This window comes from Henckelia pumila, chromosome 1, assembly GCF_033568475.1.
Source record: "Henckelia pumila isolate YLH828 chromosome 1, ASM3356847v2, whole genome shotgun sequence".
Classification (NCBI taxonomy): domain Eukaryota; kingdom Viridiplantae; phylum Streptophyta; class Magnoliopsida; order Lamiales; family Gesneriaceae; genus Henckelia; species Henckelia pumila.
Genome location: NC_133120.1, coordinates 99,067,437 through 99,086,132, shown reverse-complemented (window position 1 = coordinate 99,086,132; position 18,696 = coordinate 99,067,437). Strand labels below are relative to the sequence as shown.

Here is an 18,696-nt window from a genome sequence, read left to right as displayed (position 1 = left end):
CAGGCTGAGGAAATTTGGTATTGTTGCAAGTGAAAACCCTAGGGAGCGAGTCATGTATAAATAAGCAATTGATATGGGCCTTGTTAATGGGCTTCTTTGATGAGAATTAAATCTGGCCTGTTATCGTAAAAAGCGCGTGGGTGTCTATTATTTCAAATTTTAAACAAACACGTCTTTTACAGGGGAAAGACTAAAAACCTATTATTATTTTCCAAGGACTGAATCGCGCAACGATTCTTCCAAGCGAACCAGCTTGCAATTCCCCACGTTTGATCTAAGCAATGGAGGGAGTCGGGGCCAGGCTCGGCCGATCCTCGACTCGTTACGGTCCCACTACTGTATTTACCGGGCCGGTTCGCAAGTGGAAGAAGAAGTGGGTTCCCATTGCTCCGTCGAACTCCAGCCACCACAACTCCGCGGCGGCGGCGGCGGGTAACAGAACGGCTAACGGAAGCAACGTGTCCCCCCACCTGTTGCTTTACCAGTGGACGCCGATCACTCCTAGCCAGAACAAGGATAATGGTAATACTGCCAATAACAACGGCAATGTGGACTCGAAGAATTCCAATAAAGACGAGGTCGTCGCAGTGGAGGACCCGCCCAAGAAAAAATTCAAGTATATACCGGTGAGTTTCTCTGATTTTACTTGTCTCAATTGGGGTTGGATGATTATTGTTGGAATTGCGTGTTTGCTGGTTTGTACGCTGATGGGTTGCGTGAATTGGTCATTTTGGAAGGATAGATTCAAGTGTAGTATTGGATTAACTTGGGTTGTTTATGACATTCTGATGAGAAATTGGATCTTAGGGTACCTGTGATTTGGGGGTTTTTTTTTTTCAAGCTTGGAAATTTGGAAACTAAGGATCAATGTTGACCGGATTTCTAAAGGATGAATGCTGAGCTTGCGAGTTGAGAGTGGTTATGAAAATTTTATATTTTGTAGGTGATTTCCACGGGAGGAGTCAGGATGTGATAATTTGAAGTGTTCTTGTTTTCGGGTGAAAATCATTGTAACTTTGCATACATCATAGGTTCAACTGTGGTGGTTATTTTACGGAGAGAGCTGCAAAAATCATTGATTTAAGGAAGTCAGATCTGCTACGTAATGTTCTTATTGTTTTGCCGTTAATGGATTTTTATGGATCAAATGTTTTGCTTGTCAAACTATCCAGAATTTTTTTTACCTATTCCCGTGCCTCACTCATTCAGTTTCATGGACGATTTCGCGCATGTTCCTAGATAAGTGATGACTACTCTTTAAAAAATGAAAAATATGTTTATCGAACTGACCATCTGAAATATAAAATATGAATTGTTTCTTGTTGGACTGTTAAATTTCAAGCTTGAACTTGAGCTTGAGCCTTCAATTACTTTCAAAAGTTCAACTCCCAAAATATATTTTATTTTAAGTAAATCTTGATTAATCCTACATCTCATTTATGGAATTTATCTTTGAGATTTTATTGACATTTCAAACTATGGCTTAAGTGGTGCACCAAGTTACTTAGATCACTTTTGAAATTTTTGATCCTGTTTAAGCAAAACCTGAAGCCCCGTTTAAGCAATGACATGAAGCCAGTTCTTGGATAAAATGTATTCCTCTTAATTCATGAACACAGGAATTGTTGAAGGTCGAAGGATCATTACGTGCTGACTCATGAATAAGCATCATCTTTCATTAACTTGTAGATCTGTGATCCATTCATGAAATTAGCCTCTGTGCTATAGATTGTGTTTTCGTAATGTTGCATGATTGAATGAAACATGGAAATTATGTGATTCCTGGCACTGATGTGTCAGTGATGACAAAAATAAGTTTCACTGTTTCAAGAGTGTGCCATTGTGAAATGCTATGATAAGTTCTGAAGTTCTCATTCTTTATGTGGTAAATTGGTAATGACATCTCCTTGATAATTGTTAATATTTGTCTTCTGTTTCTAAAATATTTGATAGATTATTGTTCTTGAAGAACAGAAGAATGAGTCCTCCGAACAGGCTGATGATGAAACTAAGCCATTTGAAACTGATGCAGTCGAGGCAACCTCCAAGAGTGACGAGTACAATGAAAAGCCTGACATAAATGATGTGCCAATAGACGAAAACCAGGTGATTTTCTTACAAGAATTCGCTTTTCATCAATTTTCATTAGTGGAATCTCGACCCCATGGTCAAACCCTATTAGCCCTTGTTCTTGTTATCGTCACCAATGAGTTTAGAATTTCTGGCAATCTTCAAACTTGGGATTTTCTACTTTTGGATTCAACCATCCGTGTCTCATAAGTCATAACCTTTTCTTTGAGATACACTTATACCCTTTTGTTGTCTGTTTAGGGATATATACATCTATGTGCATGCAAGCACATATATTATGTTTTTACCATGTAAATAACCAGCTGCCTGAGTTTGAACATATTTTTTTCATAAACTTGTTTGATTGTGCTCCTTATTGGCTCTACAGAATACTTCAGTAGAACGACAAGATCTGAACGAAAGCACGTTGGACTTGAGTTTGGGCTAGAGTTCCGGACAACCATAATGAATCTTATCCAAAATCAAATCAAATTCAATGGCCGTCGATTGGAGTTGGGAGATATTGTTCCTCCAAGAAAATAATGGACATTATACAAGAGCATTTTCCCCTTGGTTTACAGAGCCTTAGTTTCTTCATAACAAATTCAATCAACGTTTGCTTGTATTTTTACTGTTTTACTTGAACCCCCTTTTTTTATGAGAATTGAGGTGATAGCAATTTGTATCGATCCCCCTGTGGAGATGTATTTTTTATGAATTTTATTATAGTTCTAAATTCACAGATTGCACTCGAGAGCTCCATTTTTTTTTTAAATTCTGGCTACTTACAAAATGCTGTGTACAGTTTTAAGTCTTTAATTCTACCTAATTGGTCCATAAAGTCGTGCCACTGTAATCTTGGATCCAAAGTTATACATGTCTGGTTCGGTAAATGGTTTTCCTGAAGCTTTGTTTATAACGGAGGCTGTGATTTTCTGAAACAGATGCTTTTTTTTATTATTATAGATAGATGTCGTATTTTGAAGAAGATATTGGATTGGTGAGAATACTGCATTTATGCAAGTACATAGCTTCTAATTATGTAAGTTGGTTTCATTGGTGCTTAATTTACAATCAATTATTCACTGGATATTAGCTTCAAAATCAAGAATTTAACTTGGGAAATTAGAGCAATGTTCGTATAAAGAATTTGAATGAATTTGGAAAAAGGGGCTGCCATTTTCAACTTAAGAAATTTCTGAATTGGGTACAATTACAGATTAATCTCTTAATAGTTAATACATTGTATCATCATGTAATTAAAGTACAGAAATTTCTTCTGATATCTGCATAAATTGAGTTCTCACAAGTCACTCGACATAACTTCAGCTAAATCGTCCACATCAAAATCAAAAGAGGAAAAACATCTAACGAAAATCATGGATCTGAACATAGACAAGAAAATACAGGCTCATCTGATCCAAGATCAATAATGCCTCAATTATTATTAAATAAATATGCATGAAATGGAAATAATAAAAATAAACAGAAACAGCACAAAAATCAGGTGAATCAACCATTTTCGTCATCATTCTTTGGCCACGGCTGCCTGCTCCTCCTTGTCTGAGTAATCGTGCCTGTAAACACCGGGCAACAAAGTGATCCAAAACAACCCCCAAGCTAGCTAATCATATGAAATGATACAAAACCACTTACAATATCTTTCGTGAAAGCTGGTAGATGCCTGTACCAGCCATCACAATGTTTACACTAAACAGATTCCAGTTCTTCTGCAGTCCAGATTTGAGATGTCTCATACGTTAGAACAAAAAACTAAAGAATGCTCGGTCATATAGCATGATACATAGTAGAAACAAGCACGGGATTATGCTGTGAAATATAACAGATGGAAAGAAACATGATAGATCAAAAACAAGTTGTAGGCATGATTACAAGAAACAGAGCGAGTAGGCAGGTGGTATCAAGGATTGAACTTACCGGGGTAATAACAGTGCTATAACGTGACCAGATAAGTCCAGTTGCTGTAACAGCTGCGCAAAAGTGGAAACAAGGGTTAGCAAACTTGGTTTCTTAAGAGCCTAAAGTGAATAATGTCCGAAGAAACAGGACCAAGAATCTTAATTATTACAGAGAGTAATGAATGTGAGATATGATAAGGAGATATGATACGATCATCACTCACCTATCTGCTGGGGATATGAAACCTTCTCTGGTGGTTTACTAGAGTCAACAAGGTTGGCTATGCTAATTCCCCATTTGAAGGTTGGTGCCCAGAAATGAACTACAACATATTGCAATTAATCAAGTAAAACCTAAACTAAACTGAATTTTGTAGATAATGAATAGCAAGCAAAGTCAGTTTCAAAGATATGTGTAATAGTGTATCACGTGACAAGACGCACGGATATATTAAGATATAGTTCATAGCAAAAATTTAGAAGACGGAAATGTACAAACAAAATAACAAACAAAAGATCAATTTCAATGGTAGTGACAATATTTCCAAAGATGATAAGGATTACACCATCTTTTCTTGTCTCTCCACTCCAATCATTGTAGGATCAATAAAAGTTTTGGATCCACCAAGAAACCTAACTAAAGAGAAACAATGTACTGATTCCATACCAAAAGAAAATGATCTATCCAATGGGGAGGGTGATTTATGAGAGAAAAATGGAAGTAAACAGGACTCCGTGTGAGCCAAAAGGAAACTTGAAATCCTACTTTCCATGTAGCATATGGTAGAGAATTCCACTGTTCAAAGTCCTTCGATTGATCAAATACCAGCGAAATGGATGTAATGAGAGAATGAACCCCATTCACGGTCTATAAAGAAGCAACTCGATCCATTTATTGTGTGTGTAGTTGATGCATAGATAAGAAAAGACGGCAGCTATGCTACATTAATACGCTTGGTGGAAGACCGAAAGTGCATATCTGAAAACCTCCCATATTGTTAACATGCTGCGAGGAGCAATGATTCTGGTCGAGGGTTCGCTACCTTAAACTTTCTCCCAAAACGGCATCGTCCATAAATGAGCAAACAATTACACTCAAATAAACATGCCCAGGCAAAAACAGATAGGAAAAAGGAATACGTCCAACCTCCATAATACTTAGGGATTGACACACGTAAACAGAGACAGGGAAAGCAATTAACCAATAAAGAGAGAGGGGGGGGGGGGGGGGGGGAAGGTCCATTTTGTACAGTAATGCAAAGATTCATTTTTCCAGTGGTTTTACAATTGAAACACATGCTATGAACGAATGGATAGGACCCATCCGAGAAATCAAACCAACACTGACACCGGATTGTACAAAATCTGATATAAATGAAATCTTGATATCTATAGCATTTACAGAACACAGAGGCGCATGGATAGGAAATAGATAAGAGAAGATAAAGAATCTGACTAGTCTTAGGGCCAGCGGGGTGATTCCACAGGGCTTGAAACTTCGAGGACGCCATTAAAATCTAGATTCTGTTCTCTGTGTATCGGTCTCCCTTTTTGTTGATGGATCGATCAAGAGACGCTGCTTTTCAATGAAAGATGCGTTTGATTCACCAAACGGGTTTTCTTAAATAAATAAATAAATAATAAATAATTAAAACAAAATAACAAAAGGAGCCCAAATTCCTAACCCCGGCCCTGATCACCTCCATAAGTAGTGTTTTTTGTTTTAGAGAGTTTTTATTAAGTATTTTTTATTTTTTTCCCACAAAATTTTTAAAAAATTTTAAAGTTTTGTGAAAGAAAAGCTGAGAAGTGCTTTCTAAAAGCTTTTCCATAGTCGAGTTCCTTTTCTATTTAATTTGATTTATATTATAACAAACATGATATCGGAGTTGTAAAAAATAATGAATTGTGATGCTTTCCCTTGAATTGATTATATTTATAGGAGGATTATACAATAATTTTAGAAATTATCGATGAATTAAACGGTAATTTGAAATGATAAAATTTAAATTTGAAAAAAGAAAAAAAAAAATAAAAGAGCAATGTCTATATCATATTGGACAATTTTGGGAAAAAAATTTGATGTCGTCTTTTGTCTCTATTAGTCATTAGACATATAATATATATATATATATATATAGTGTGGATAACAATTAATTTATATAATTATATTATGTTATGGTGATTTTGTATTCATAAAGTATAACATGGAAGCTTAATAATCGACTGCATGAATTAATACATTCCTCACATAAATTAAAAATGATGTTGAAAAATATGAAGAATCAGCTTATTATTAATATTTTTATATAAATGATGGTGATGATTATTAATTTAAATCACAGTGATTTTATAGATTACATTATATTTAAAGTATCATCACCATCATTCGGCATTTCACACCCTTTAGTTACGAGAAGTTAAGAACCCGTGTGAAGGCTTTCTAGGAATGGGCTCGCTATGAAGCCCATCAACCTAAAGAGGTGTATATATGGGCCAAGACCAAAACATGATTTTGGGCCTTTCATAATTACATGGTGGCGATGGCCCTTTTCCATTGTAAATATGGATGAAATTTGGTCGCCCGACAGAAATCTAAAACTAAACTCATTTATTGTTGTACGATGACTACAAAAGCTTGGAACTTGGAACTTGGAACTTGGAAGTATGTTACCAGAAAATAATAAATAAATAAAATATGGTTGTTTGTTCGTGTATTTAAGGTTCATTTTCAAGAAATATTTTTTTTTTGAATCCTAAAGGTAAATTGAAATTTCTCGTATAATAAACGAGAAATATATTCGATATTGTGATCATGAGCCAATGGAGTAGATCCACATCAAAATAGGTTGAGTTCATCTCGTCTAATAATTCATGATTATATTTGGAATTACTCCCCCTATATAACATAAAAATTTTCCTTTCTATTAATCATTTCTGCGTGTTAAGATAATGTAGATTTTGTCATTAATGCAATGAATGATAATAGAGATGTTTTGGTTAATGGTATAACAAATATCGAATGATGAAACATTAATTAGATTGACGATTACATTAGTTTTTATAGAACTAAGGAAGATAGTTTAACTTATAATATGAAATATCTCCTATAACATGGAGTGTAGCACATCGAAAATTATCAAACTTGGCATAAGCAAAAAAATATATGAGGTTTCATGACTTTTATCCTTTCTTGACATATTAGTTAGTGGACCCAACTTTTTATTTTAATGGGAAATTTGGGTAACAATTTGGAATGAATCCAGAATAAGAATTTAAGCAAGTCACTTAAATGACTCATTGTGCCTAAAAAGGGACTTACAAATTATAGATGAATATTTCGTTTGGTATTACTGGAAAAATCCTAGAAGGCTGTATATTATTATCTCTATGCAAGGAATAATTGACTTTTATAGGGAAATCCTAAATTGCTCTGTCATTCTAAAATGTCTATAATTATTATTTCATACGAAAATGGGTTGGATATAAATAGGTAAAAGATCTAACAAATTCTATGATTTCTATAGTTATAAATTGGAATTAAATAATGCAAAGTTGTCTGAACAACATTTGGTCAAAAAATAATTGTACAAATAATTAGTTGGGAAAAAAATAGTGTTTCTTTAAAATAACTACTATTGGTTGAGTCTGTGTCAATTCGTGATATTAATTGTGTACAAAAAAACAACTTTCTGTGTCGTCGGTAAAAGAAAAAAACCGAGCCAACGTGTGTGTGTATATATTATATATATATATATATAATGTTTTAGATAATATAAATTTTTTTTAAAAAAAATGTATTAATTCAAGTCAACATAACTCATAAAAAGATTCACGATGTTCTGATCGGCCATCGTTTTCAATTGGTCAATATGTATCAATAATGTATTGCTTCCATAAATCCAAGATTCATATTTAAAATTTGAACTTTGAAACCATACATTTGATTTTGAGTTGGGGCCAAGACATGAAAGTGTTAGTAAGTTGTATTATGAATTCTGAAAACTTCAATGTCGGAAGCAATCAACAACAACGAAAATGATCAACACAGTCGAGGCGAGAGAAACTCTCTATCCGCAAGACGAAATTGTCCGTTTCAAGTGCTAAACGTTAGCGGAAATCGTCTCTAAGATACAACGATTTCGATCGTGATATAACAGCACAGCAAATATCACGAACTTCAACGAACGAAAATATGCTTTAACTTTTATTTGAGAAAGTGAGGGAGAGATTTTTAGAAATCAAAAATGTATGTTATCAGATGTTTTTATATTTGTTTTTTGTGTTATAACCACCATATATATAGTCTTATACACGAAACAACACGTTTGAAGGCGTAAGGATGCAACCCATGACAGAAAAATGCCAGAAACAGTCGTGACTGTTCATTCTGCAGAAGGTGCGCTCGGGCGGTAATTTTCTACCGCGCGAGCGCCCAACTTTAAGTCAACACACTGCCTCGCCATTTTGGTACCGCGCTCGCGCGGTAATTTGTAACCGCGCGGGCGCACGTCGCTTTGAACTCACTGTCTTGCATGTGTGCGCGGTAATATTTTACCGCTCGGGCCTACTCCATAAAATAATAAAATACACCACACCGAGCCGGCCGCGCGCATGTGTGTTTGTTGCATCGACTAGCGTCTTGCCTCTTTACAAAGCATCTGGTGCCCTAAGGGCCCCATCCCATAGTCCAATGTTGGACTAATTAAGGTGAATAACAAATTGAAGTTGTTCCAATGTGGGACTACCATTTCCCCATTTTCCTCCAATTTATTTCACCAAAATTTTGAATTTTGTAATACTTTGGACAAGGCTTTTACAAACAATTTGGGTTAATCAATTCAAACTCTTTCAAGCCCATTTCAATTGTAATTAATTCAATAATACAATTTCCAACAAAAACACAAGAAATTTGCTAAAATAATTGACTCCATTAACGATAAAAACACTTTCCACAACATACTGAAAAACTCACTAACAAACCAATTGATTTGTTTGGGTAAGTTCACTACACATTAAATTTTAAATCGTAATATTTATTTTGTGAGTTAGACGAGGCTATTTCAATTATTTATTTGAATACGTATATTCAAATCTAAATCCTCGAATCCAAACGCAACCGTGCACAAAATATCATATCAATATGGATACTCATTTGGAAGTGAAAAATGGAGTTTCAGTATGGGTAGAAACTGTAAGTTAAATAATATTTTATTTGATTGATAGATTATAGTTTATTTGATTTAATTGATTAAATTTTATATAAAAATGATAAATTATCATTTTATCATTTTAAGAATAAATAAAAATGAATAATATTATTTATAATAGTAATATAGTAATTTAAATTCAATGATTTGATTGATATAAGATAAATGATATATTTTTTTTAAGAAATAAATCAAATAATCAGTAAAAAAGAACAATAATTTTAGGACCCAATCCAATTCAGAGTTGGGCCTACCACACAGCCCGTCAACATTTTCACAAAAAAATAAAACAAGCTCCAAGAGAATTCCAAAAAGAAAAATTAATTTCAACCGTAGGGGTGAAGTCGTAAATTGTGCTTTGGGGTTTTGGATTCATTCATTGCGATTGGATTCGCATTTAGATTTTCATTTGAGAGCACATTAACTACTCGTTAATGAAAGAGATGTTCAGGTTACCACCATAACTATGTTCAGATATTATATTTTATTTCAAGGGTCTAAACAATAACTAACGCGATGAAAACATTACGATCGAGTTTCAAATTTTACGAGTTTTGAATAATTTGTTATGAAATTAAACATGATGAAACTTTCTTAGTTTTTATTATAATTATAATTATATCAAGATATTAATAGATTAAATAAAACATAAACATATATTTTTTAAAGAACAAATGCATGAATTTTCATGCTATCATACACATTAGTCTCAAAAATCACAAATTGTGTGGGGTAAAATTTTTGTCGATCACGGTTGGATCAGAGTGTCCTTCTTTGGTCGTAAAGAAAAAGGCGGGTTCGGCACAAAATTTATTTAAAAGCATTTAACCGTTTTTAAAATTTTTTAAAATGTATATTATTAAATACTTTTTATTTATCAATTGAAATTAAAATTTTTTTTTTTAAAAAAAACTTAAAATTTAATTGAAAAATTGAGTTTTTTCACATTTAATATGACCAAATAAAAAATTTGACCCTTTTTAACGTTTTTTTCCAGAGCGAAGCGTTTTTCCCACGCATCACACTAACACTGTTTAAATCTATTAATATATTTTAAAAAATTCTGGGTGATTACTTTAAGTAATTACAATTGAAAGCAGCCATTTTAAATAGGGTTTGATAGGTTAATGTAACGAGTATGACATTTAGATAATATAAAATACTTGAGAAAATACTTTCAATTTTCATCATTTCTTTTTTAAAAAAAATCATAAACAAAACGTTTTTAAAATTCAAATTAAAACATTGTTATAAACATATACATAACATATTCTCTTACTCTATGTTAAACTACGTGATATTGATATGATTTTAAAACATGCAAGGACAACAAAGTATTATGTTAGCAAGATCCATTAGAAAAAAAGAATTTAATTCATTGTAATTGAAATATACACTGAAATTTGACAACATAAATAATCAAAATCGTAAGATAAAATACACAAGCATATCTATAATTTCTTTACAAAATAAAGCAAACATCAAACGCAAAATAAATATACACGTAACCTGTTTTCTCATAAATTAAAATGAATTGGTATGACATTTCGAAGCACAAGCAAGAATGGGTTCAAAACATCAAGACATGGTTGAAAAGAAGACGAGGAATGGGCATTATTACAAGAAGGCTAACAAGATTAAGGTCTTATATTAATATTAATTAAATTAAACAAATCAATAATAAAAGCTTTTAAGAATCCTTAATACTCAGCATGACAGCAAACTCAGAAGCCAAAACTGTGCCCCAAAATACACAGACAAAGGGCATAGAGGTAATTTACACCCGAAGCCCGAGTCCCTTTCTTGTCATTTCCCAGCCACCTCCATCACCTTCTCTCTCACGTACACTCTCTCACTCCCCCACTAAAAGCTTATTTCTCTCTTCGTTTGCTGCAAAACCAGCAAACCCCAATTCGTTCGCTCTCGCTTTGCTTCAAATGAGTGCTCGAACAGGGTCGCACCAGTTGAGCAATGGGTTGTTTGTTTCGGGTCGGCCGGAGCAGCAGTCCAAGGAACGGCAGCCGACCATGGGTTCACGCGCCGTCCCGTACACGGGCGGTGACGTGAAGAAATCCGGTGAGCTTGGGAAAATGTACGGCGTGGGGGATCACCAGCACGCTACGGCGGCTCCGCCGAAGCTTCCCTCCCGTCCTCCGTCCTCTTCTCAGCATAACAGTGGATCTGCCAGATCCGGGCCGAATTCCGGCCCCGTGCCGCCGAAGCTGTCTAACTCCGGGCCAATGAATAAGAAGTCGTCTTCCTCCTCGTTCTCGGGTCCTCTGACGCCCATTCAGCCCACGGGCCTCATCACATCGGGCCCGTTGGGCTCTTCCAGCTCCAACCGCCGCTCAGGCCAGCTCGACGCGCCTTCGGCGCCGAGCTCGTTCAATAAAAACATGTACGGTTCCGCCGTTACGAGCTTGGGGGAGGAGGTGAAGTTAGGGTACAGGTTTTCGAGGGTTGTAATGTGGGTATCCTTGGTGGTGGTGGTCATGGGCCTGGTGGTTGGAGCCTTTCTCCTGGCGTCGGTGAAGAAGGCGGTGGTTTTGGTGGCTGTGGTTGGCGCTTTGGTGGCTGCCTTGATTATTATAATTTGGAATTTCGCGTATAAAAAATATGGGGTTTTACAGTTTTTAAGAAAGTATCCTGATGCTGAACTGAGGGGTGCCATCGACGGGCAGTACGTCAAGGTCACTGGGGTAATTTTTCTACACCTGATTTTTTTACAGTTTTTGTGATATTTTAATGATTTCAGTTGTAGAAATTGCTTGTTTATCATCTTTGAACAGCTGAGATTAATTGATATTATCGAGGTATTAAGCTGGTGCGTAGTCATCAGTATGGTCTGAAGCTAATTACGAAAGTCTATTTGTGGACCATTTTGAAATTTCTTGAAATCATTTACCTTTACATCACTTGTTCAACAATCTTGGATGCTGTGTAATATTCGTTTAGCAAGCACCGACTATTGTTGTGGTATTTATGAGATTTCTAACCGCCCTGTTATCCCAAATTTATTCTGGTCCATCCATGTTAGGTTGAATCATAATTCGGCCATACAAACAATGGATTACTTGGTTGAAAACTTGAAATGGTACTAGGATAGTTCTTCTTTTGTAGTAAATGGGAGGAGAGTTGTTGCCTCCAGGATGGTTATTTCAAGATGATTCTATGTAATATGAAAAGAAGGTACAGCTACTAATTTCTTTGACTTTGTGAATCCTGGTTCAATTTTGTACTTGCTGCTGAGGTTATTGAAATCTTTATGCATTCTCTAGTATGACTTTAGACTTGTGGATCAGAAATCATTTGCCGGAGAATCCGAAGGATTACTTTTGTGATACTAAATACAATGATTAATGTGTTAAAGCGGTTCTCTGTCGTTTTCTGCATGATGACAGCTGCCCAAAAGGATCAATTAATAAATAATCCTTTTGGTCGCTAGTTGTCTTCTACGCCACGTGTTGAATACTTTCTCCACGTGGCGAAATCTTTAGGTACCGAATATTCGCATTCAGATTGTCTAGTTCATATCCTGTCATACAATTTCTTCCTGAATGCCTTCACTTCATTAACATGTGAGTTGTGATACCTTTTTTTCCTAAAGATGTTAGTTTTAGATGCATTGCATTAAATTCCTGGAGATCTCTCTAAGTCTCGTCTCATGACTCTCATCATAGTTAAGTACATGGAATTTGAGAAGATTGAGATCTTTACAATATTTGTTTGTAAGTCAGATGCACAAGTAAGCTATCGCCTATCTTCAGAGGAATGGAAATATATCAGCCTGAGTACTGACTTAGCATATTTAGGTGGCATCAGCTTCTGTCGTCTTTGATTCAAAGCTGCTCATAATACCGCGTACACATTGTGTTGTATATCTAATTTACTTATATTGCCCAAAAAAATTGAAAAAAAAGGATATTAGTTAATTAATATAGCACGAGGAAGTAGTTTAGGAAAACAAAGAGCCACAGTAGAGAGACCAAGAGTGATTACACTGATGGGCTTTCCTATAATATAATTACTAGATACGCCCATGCCATCTGGCATTCCAACCAGACAGTTGCGTGATTGTAAATAAGCCAGTAAACTATAATTATAAAGTTGAAATGAGCAGTGACTTGTCCAATATGGATCTTTTTGTGATCCAGCGCCCATTAGCCGTTATATAGGTGTCAATCATCTACATAGCAACTAGCACGTTACCACCGTTACCATATTTTTCGAATCTGGCTTTTCTCTTGACTGATTCGTTGGCAGTTATTTTATTTTGAAGCCAGTCACTCACATGAATTCAAGTTCATTTATTGGGTATCACTTAACATCAGGATACTGTCATAACCAAGATTCAGCCTTTTCTTTCCATTTGGCCTTTCCCCTTTACTAATTCATTGGAATTATTTTTAGTTTGAAGTGGGTCACGTACATTGGAGTTCATGTTTTTGGACATCATTTGAGATTATGATACACAGGTACAGTGGTAACCAAGATTCAGGCCTAATTATGATACACAGGTACAGTGGTAACCAAGATTCAAGCCTAATAAAATTCGTAAAGGTTTGAAACAAATCAACAAGAAACATTCCTTGTAAGAAATTCTTGTCACGTGGGAAGACAATCCTATTCTTTAGGATCTCACCAGTTTCAATTCGTTTTTTGGCTCTTCCGTCATAATATGTTGTAGAAAAGGGTGCCATATTTTTTTTGGTCGACTAGAATTGTTTTCGCATTATGTGCTGTTGCGCTACCCAACTTGGTGAATTTCCATGATTGTATGCCCAGGTTGTCACTTGTGGCAGTATACCTCTTGAAACTTCATTCCAGAAGATACCAAGATGTGTATATGCGTCCTCAGAGTTATATGAATACAGAGGCTGTGGTGGAAAACCTGGGAATCCTAAACAACGTTTCTTCTCTTGGAGATGCAGTCATTCAGAGGTCAGATGTCAAATTATATTAAAATTTTTGAAGTAATACAGGGTGAAAATATGGATGGTACCATTTTCTATGACATGACATTTTCACTTTTATTGGATATATTATATTATGTATACTTAAGTATGGAACTTCCTTTTCAAAAAACAATAAGTACTCTTATGTGGAACTTGAATGTGTGAGCTTTTGTATCATCGAGTTGAACAATCTTTCAGCTTCGTGATCCATTACATATTTGTTCCATTCACAGAAATATGTGGCAGATTTTTATATATCAGACTTCCAATCAGGATTAAGAGCTCTAGTAAAAGCAGGCTACGGTGCGAAGGTTGCGCCATTTGTCAAACCAACTACAGTTGTCGATATAACCAAAGATAATAAAGATTTGTCTCCGAACTTTCTGCACTGGCTTTCTGACAGAGGTTTGTCAAGAGATGACCATGTACTGTGCCTTAAAGAAGGGTAATAAACTTTTTCAACACGGTGCATATTAATATTTATATATATGCTAGATCAGCACATGATATCTGATTTTTATATCTGCTTTTGTAACATCCTCTCTATTCAATTTACATTTACCCTAAAATATTAGACATTTTACACTCCCAAAAATATTTGTGTAACATTCTTTTCTATGTAGGGGCTAGAAACTGAAACCTAACGAGAATCAACATATCCTTACTTGGAGTTGATACTTAGTTGTGTTACTACGGTATACTGTAGTTTTGTCACATTATTGTTAGAAATTACTTTTTCTCGTATGTTCAAAATCATGAAAGATGATCGATCTAATAATGAATATAAATAGTAACACACCCCTCACATTGAAGATGGAAATGGGGGAATATACGTCTGTCTTATTATTGAAAGTGTGCATGTACAAGTCCATGGTGGTGGCAATAATGGCATTAGAGTAACAAAGACCCAAAAGGTACAACCTTGGTCTAACTTGATGAAATATTTAAGGAGGTAGCTTCAAAACTTGTGATCTTCTATCCTGCACAATGTTAAAAAGACATTTTTTCTCAAAGATTGAAGCTCATGAGAGATTAGCATTCAGTATTTTTATATATATTATTAACAATCATCAAACCGCATGACTTGGAATCTCGAGTTCCCAAACTTTTCAAACGTGTACGGTGTATCTGATTTTTTTGTTGTAATATTTATTTGCAGCTGTATCAAAGAAGGAAGTACTGTAAGCGTGATGGGGGTTGTTAGACGCCATGATAACGTGCTCATGATAGTTCCACCCACTGAGTCTATCTCAACAGGCTGCCGTTGGCTCTGTTTCCTTCTCCCAACCTACATCGAAGGCCTTATATTAACATGCGAAGAAAGCCAAAATGGTGAGGCGATCCCTGTATAGATGCACAACTTTTTTGTTCGAACTACACACCAAGTGAATATTAGAAATCACCCGGTGGTGGAAGGAAGAATCCCATCAGCCGCTGTGTATTCCTTTCTGCATGAAGAAGAGGAAGATCTTGTAAAAGTGTCCATGTGCTTGGTATATAATATATACTAGAGGTGTATGCGAGGAAATGAGTTATTTCCTGAGCAGATATAGGCAGCTATGTGTTATGCCAGTTTAAGTTTATGTAATTTCTCTTTGTTTTTTTTTTTTTTTTGGTCGGTCATTGTACAGGAGTTGTTAAAGGCTGTCCTCGCCTTGTCCCTAATTATTTGCATTTATGTTTTTTTATGTGCGTAAATTTATTGCTCTTATATTTTAAATGAATCATAGTTTTAGTGCAAATCATATCAACAAACTGTTGTCTTGCTTAATATTTCTGGAAAAAAACAGTGGAAAATCTATTCAGTGGTCGATCTACAGGCAAAAGTTCGATTTTAGATAGGCTTGTTGGCCCAGGTATTTGTCTCAGATTGAGAATACGATGAGTAACACGTGATATTATAGTACAAACAGGTGCTTATCAATGATTACAGTGGAATCACAAAGAACCAGAAAATAATAATTTGTGTATGCATTTTAATATTAGCCTAGACCAAGAGCTATAAGTACTATTAAATTTAATATGTATGAAATATTGGACAGACGAGCCAAATGGGTATTCCATCTTCAAAACAAGCCGCAACATCTCTGCACATTTCCAAACTGCTTTTAGATGGAGATCAAATTGAAGCATCAGGTGTCTTTATATACATTATTATCAATGACAACATGACACGTATATGTTACGTTTGGACGAGAGAATTTGATTTGAAAGGCAATGATTCAAAAATTTAACTAGCTGAGATTTGTAATCGATTGTCTAGTGATTTTTCCAAACAAACCAATGGATTTATTATGCATTTAAAATCAGCAGCTTCAAATATTATATATAAAGTAATAAAACACATATCTTGCAACTGTATTTTTATAAGTATTAGGGAGTGTTTGCAATCAATAAAAAGCAGTGATTGTTAGATTTTGACTTAAAAAATCACTTTTGTGTGTTTGTTAAACTCAAATTATGTGTTAGCTTATGATTAACTTAATTGAAATCCAAAAGCTAGTCATATATTGATTATGATTCTCCAAAAGTGATTCTAATAAAAAGGTCAATGTTAAAATCACTCTAATCATTTATTTATCCAACACTACCCAACTTTGATTTTTAGATTTTCACATTTGTTTCCAAACACTACCAATTTTTTTTTTCTTAACTTTTTTTATAATAATCTATAAATTTAATCACTTCTACAAAAACATAATATTTTACAAACACTCCTTTAAAACTTTAACCTATGTTTGGTTACAAAGTTGATGACAAGTGAATTAAAATAATTATTATTTACAAGAATGTCAAGAAAGTTGGATACAATTTAGTTCCAATAAAAAAAAAAAAAGTGTGTGTATCTATATTGAGAAATTTTGAAAAACTGTCAACTTTCTACATGTATTTTTTTTAAAACAAGTAGACAGCTAACATAGGTTAATTATTCAATATAATAACTAATAAGTGATTTTTGAATAGCACATTTCAATAATAAATCGAATAACAAAATAGCCTGTTTATTTGTGCATCATGATTAACGTAGAGGAAGAGTGCATACCTTTCCCCGGGTATCTTCTTTGTGGCGAAACTCATGGTATTTGCACACACTCGCACTCCCAGTTGCAGAGGGGAATTTAGCAGCCGCGATTTGCTTCTCCTCCTTCACCTTGTTGAAGATCACCGTGAAACCTTCCGCCGAGCTCGGATTCTTTTCATCCCATTCCCCGAATTTAGGCACAGCCACCGATCTACAAGACTGTTTTATATATATAATCAGCTTCCTCCGTCAAGTCAAATATCTCAGATTGAAAAAGATTACTCACATAATCTTCGGCCGGCGGGATCTGGCTGAGATCGGATCTTCTGCGCCCGTGTTTGGGCTTAAGGATTGAATTCACGGAACTGTCATGAGATGCGGTTTTGTCGCTGCCTGATGCAGAAGAAGACGCGTTTCTGAATGTGCCGCTTTTCAGCTGATCGGAAGTGTTCCTTTTGTGGAATCGATTCTTTTTGGGCGCCGAAGAGTAATTGGCATAATCGAAGGCTTCTGGATTTTGCTGCGGATCGTTAGGGTTCATCCTGATGCCGTTAATGCCTTTCTCCTTGCGCGCATTCTCGAAGCAGGCTGTGTACGGTACGTTTTCCCCGTCCCAATTCCCGAACTTAGGAACATGCGGTCGCTGCTGCATCTCGAAATTCAAAACATGCTAAATATGAAATCTGACGACATAAATGACTAAAATCGAATGATGAAGACTAAAATGGTTGTTTTTCGTTTCTCTTAAGAAATTGTTTGATGTCTAAGAAGTAGTAGTATTTCAAGTCAAAACTAAAATAAATGCATATTCTAATATTATTTCTTCCTCAAAGAAATTTCTCGCAAACATTTCAGTTTTGAAGATTTACTAGTCTGAGTTATTGGAAAATTTGTGTGTTCAACTACAAGATGGTATAAGCAATTTATCAAAGAAAAATACTCACATCCATTAATCTTTGTTAAGTTCCCCGGGACGATCTTGTTTACGTATAGATAGAAATAATATAGTGGGAATTGGTGGAAAAGATGAAAAACAAAGAGGAGAAGTGGAGTTTGCGCGTGGGTCCATTTTAATTTGTAACGGAGAACCCGATAAATTTGGGCATGCATAGATTCGTGTTTTTCGATGAATCATAAGATCTGAAATAAACAAAATGTTGGTTTCGTTATCGTTTCTTCGTACGTGAACAAATGGGCGTCATTTATTATGCTTTATGAAGTTTGAACTCGGTTGGTTCTCCTACAACTCACTAGATTTTGATACTTTAAAGTTACATTTGGATTAAAAGGATAAAAATTTGAGAAGATGATCGGATAAAAGTTCAAATGATTCAAATCAGTAGGAATTTTAAGTCTATTACATTACATAAACATTACATTAGTTAATAAACCAGTTGTGGTTGTATAACTTGTATCTAATGTTCATCTATGGAAAAATACAAAAACTTGAGGGTGTTCGTATGGGGAACGTATCCTCTATTGTAAGAATCCCACAACGATGGATGTGTGGTATCAATTAT

The 18,696-nt window shown here is 35.0% G+C and overlaps 4 protein-coding genes across 7 annotated transcripts; 2 read left to right on the top strand and 2 right to left on the bottom strand.

The window, feature by feature from the left end:
- Positions 1-198: 198 nt before the first annotated feature.
- On the top strand, positions 199-2,826 carry LOC140892719 (uncharacterized). Of its 2 annotated transcripts, none has more exons than XM_073301698.1 (3): positions 199-626; positions 1,975-2,106; positions 2,459-2,826. In XM_073301698.1, exons 1-3 carry the CDS (start codon positions 282-284, stop codon positions 2,516-2,518), a joined length of 537 nt encoding a protein of 178 aa, XP_073157799.1. In that variant the 5' UTR covers positions 199-281; the 3' UTR covers positions 2,519-2,826. The 2 variants fall into 2 exon arrangements, with proteins under 2 accessions (XP_073157799.1, XP_073157790.1); XM_073301689.1 differs by having other exon boundaries at positions 203-626; positions 1,954-2,106.
- A 500-nt stretch (positions 2,827-3,326) lies between these two features.
- On the bottom strand, positions 3,327-5,603 carry LOC140874816 (mitochondrial pyruvate carrier 4-like). Its single transcript, XM_073278234.1, has 5 exons — positions 5,446-5,603; positions 4,214-4,312; positions 4,009-4,061; positions 3,727-3,800; positions 3,327-3,647 (listed from the first exon to the last, which is right to left on the bottom strand). Exons 1-5 carry the CDS (start codon positions 5,498-5,500, stop codon positions 3,599-3,601), a joined length of 330 nt encoding a protein of 109 aa, XP_073134335.1. The 5' UTR covers positions 5,501-5,603; the 3' UTR covers positions 3,327-3,598.
- A 5,440-nt stretch (positions 5,604-11,043) lies between these two features.
- Positions 11,044-15,856, top strand: LOC140884503 (uncharacterized membrane protein At1g16860). Its single transcript, XM_073291281.1, has 4 exons — positions 11,044-11,898; positions 13,985-14,140; positions 14,388-14,599; positions 15,314-15,856. The coding sequence occupies exons 1-4, from the start codon at positions 11,137-11,139 to the stop codon at positions 15,504-15,506; spliced, it is 1,323 nt and encodes a 440-aa protein (XP_073147382.1). The 5' UTR covers positions 11,044-11,136; the 3' UTR covers positions 15,507-15,856.
- A 271-nt stretch (positions 15,857-16,127) lies between these two features.
- On the bottom strand, positions 16,128-18,575 carry LOC140876051 (RPM1-interacting protein 4-like). 3 transcript variants are annotated; one of them, XM_073279907.1, is made up of 3 exons: positions 17,463-18,106; positions 17,198-17,395; positions 16,128-16,241 (listed from the first exon to the last, which is right to left on the bottom strand). In XM_073279907.1, exons 1-3 carry the CDS (start codon positions 17,826-17,828, stop codon positions 16,221-16,223), a joined length of 585 nt encoding a protein of 194 aa, XP_073136008.1. In that variant the 5' UTR covers positions 17,829-18,106; the 3' UTR covers positions 16,128-16,220. The 3 variants fall into 3 exon arrangements, with proteins under 3 accessions (XP_073136008.1, XP_073136009.1, XP_073136007.1); XM_073279908.1 differs by lacking the exon at positions 16,128-16,241 and adding an exon at positions 18,121-18,575 and having other exon boundaries at positions 17,161-17,395; positions 17,463-17,819; XM_073279906.1 differs by lacking the exon at positions 16,128-16,241 and having other exon boundaries at positions 17,161-17,395.
- Positions 18,576-18,696: the final 121 nt, after the last annotated feature.

Bases quoted from the DNA above. Each gene is read 5' to 3' on its own strand.
- LOC140884503 (XM_073291281.1), top strand. From the start codon at position 11,137: ATGAGTGCTCGAACAGGGTCGCACCAGTTGAGCAATGGGTTGTTTGTT. The intron at 11,899-13,984 runs GTAATTTTTCTA...TTGTATGCCCAG, and splicing joins AGTACGTCAAGGTCACTGGG to GTTGTCACTTGTGGCAGTAT. The intron at 14,600-15,313 runs GTAATAAACTTT...ATTTATTTGCAG, and splicing joins GTACTGTGCCTTAAAGAAGG to CTGTATCAAAGAAGGAAGTA.
- LOC140892719 (XM_073301689.1), top strand. From the start codon at position 282: ATGGAGGGAGTCGGGGCCAGGCTCGGCCGATCCTCGACTCGTTACGGT. The intron at 627-1,953 runs GTGAGTTTCTCT...AATATTTGATAG, and splicing joins AAAAATTCAAGTATATACCG to ATTATTGTTCTTGAAGAACA. The intron at 2,107-2,458 runs GTGATTTTCTTA...TTGGCTCTACAG, and splicing joins TGCCAATAGACGAAAACCAG to AATACTTCAGTAGAACGACA.
- LOC140874816 (XM_073278234.1), bottom strand. From the start codon at position 5,500: ATGGCGTCCTCGAAGTTTCAAGCCCTGTGGAATCACCCCGCTGGCCCT. The intron at 4,313-5,445 runs GTCAGATTCTTT...AATATGTTGTAG, and splicing joins CCCCGCTGGCCCTAAGACTA to TTCATTTCTGGGCACCAACC. The intron at 3,801-4,008 runs GTAAGTTCAATC...TCTGGACTGCAG, and splicing joins ATAGCACTGTTATTACCCCG to AAGAACTGGAATCTGTTTAG.
- LOC140876051 (XM_073279906.1), bottom strand. From the start codon at position 17,828: ATGCAGCAGCGACCGCATGTTCCTAAGTTCGGGAATTGGGACGGGGAA. The intron at 17,396-17,462 runs GTGAGTAATCTT...TATATAAAACAG, and splicing joins TCCCGCCGGCCGAAGATTAT to TCTTGTAGATCGGTGGCTGT.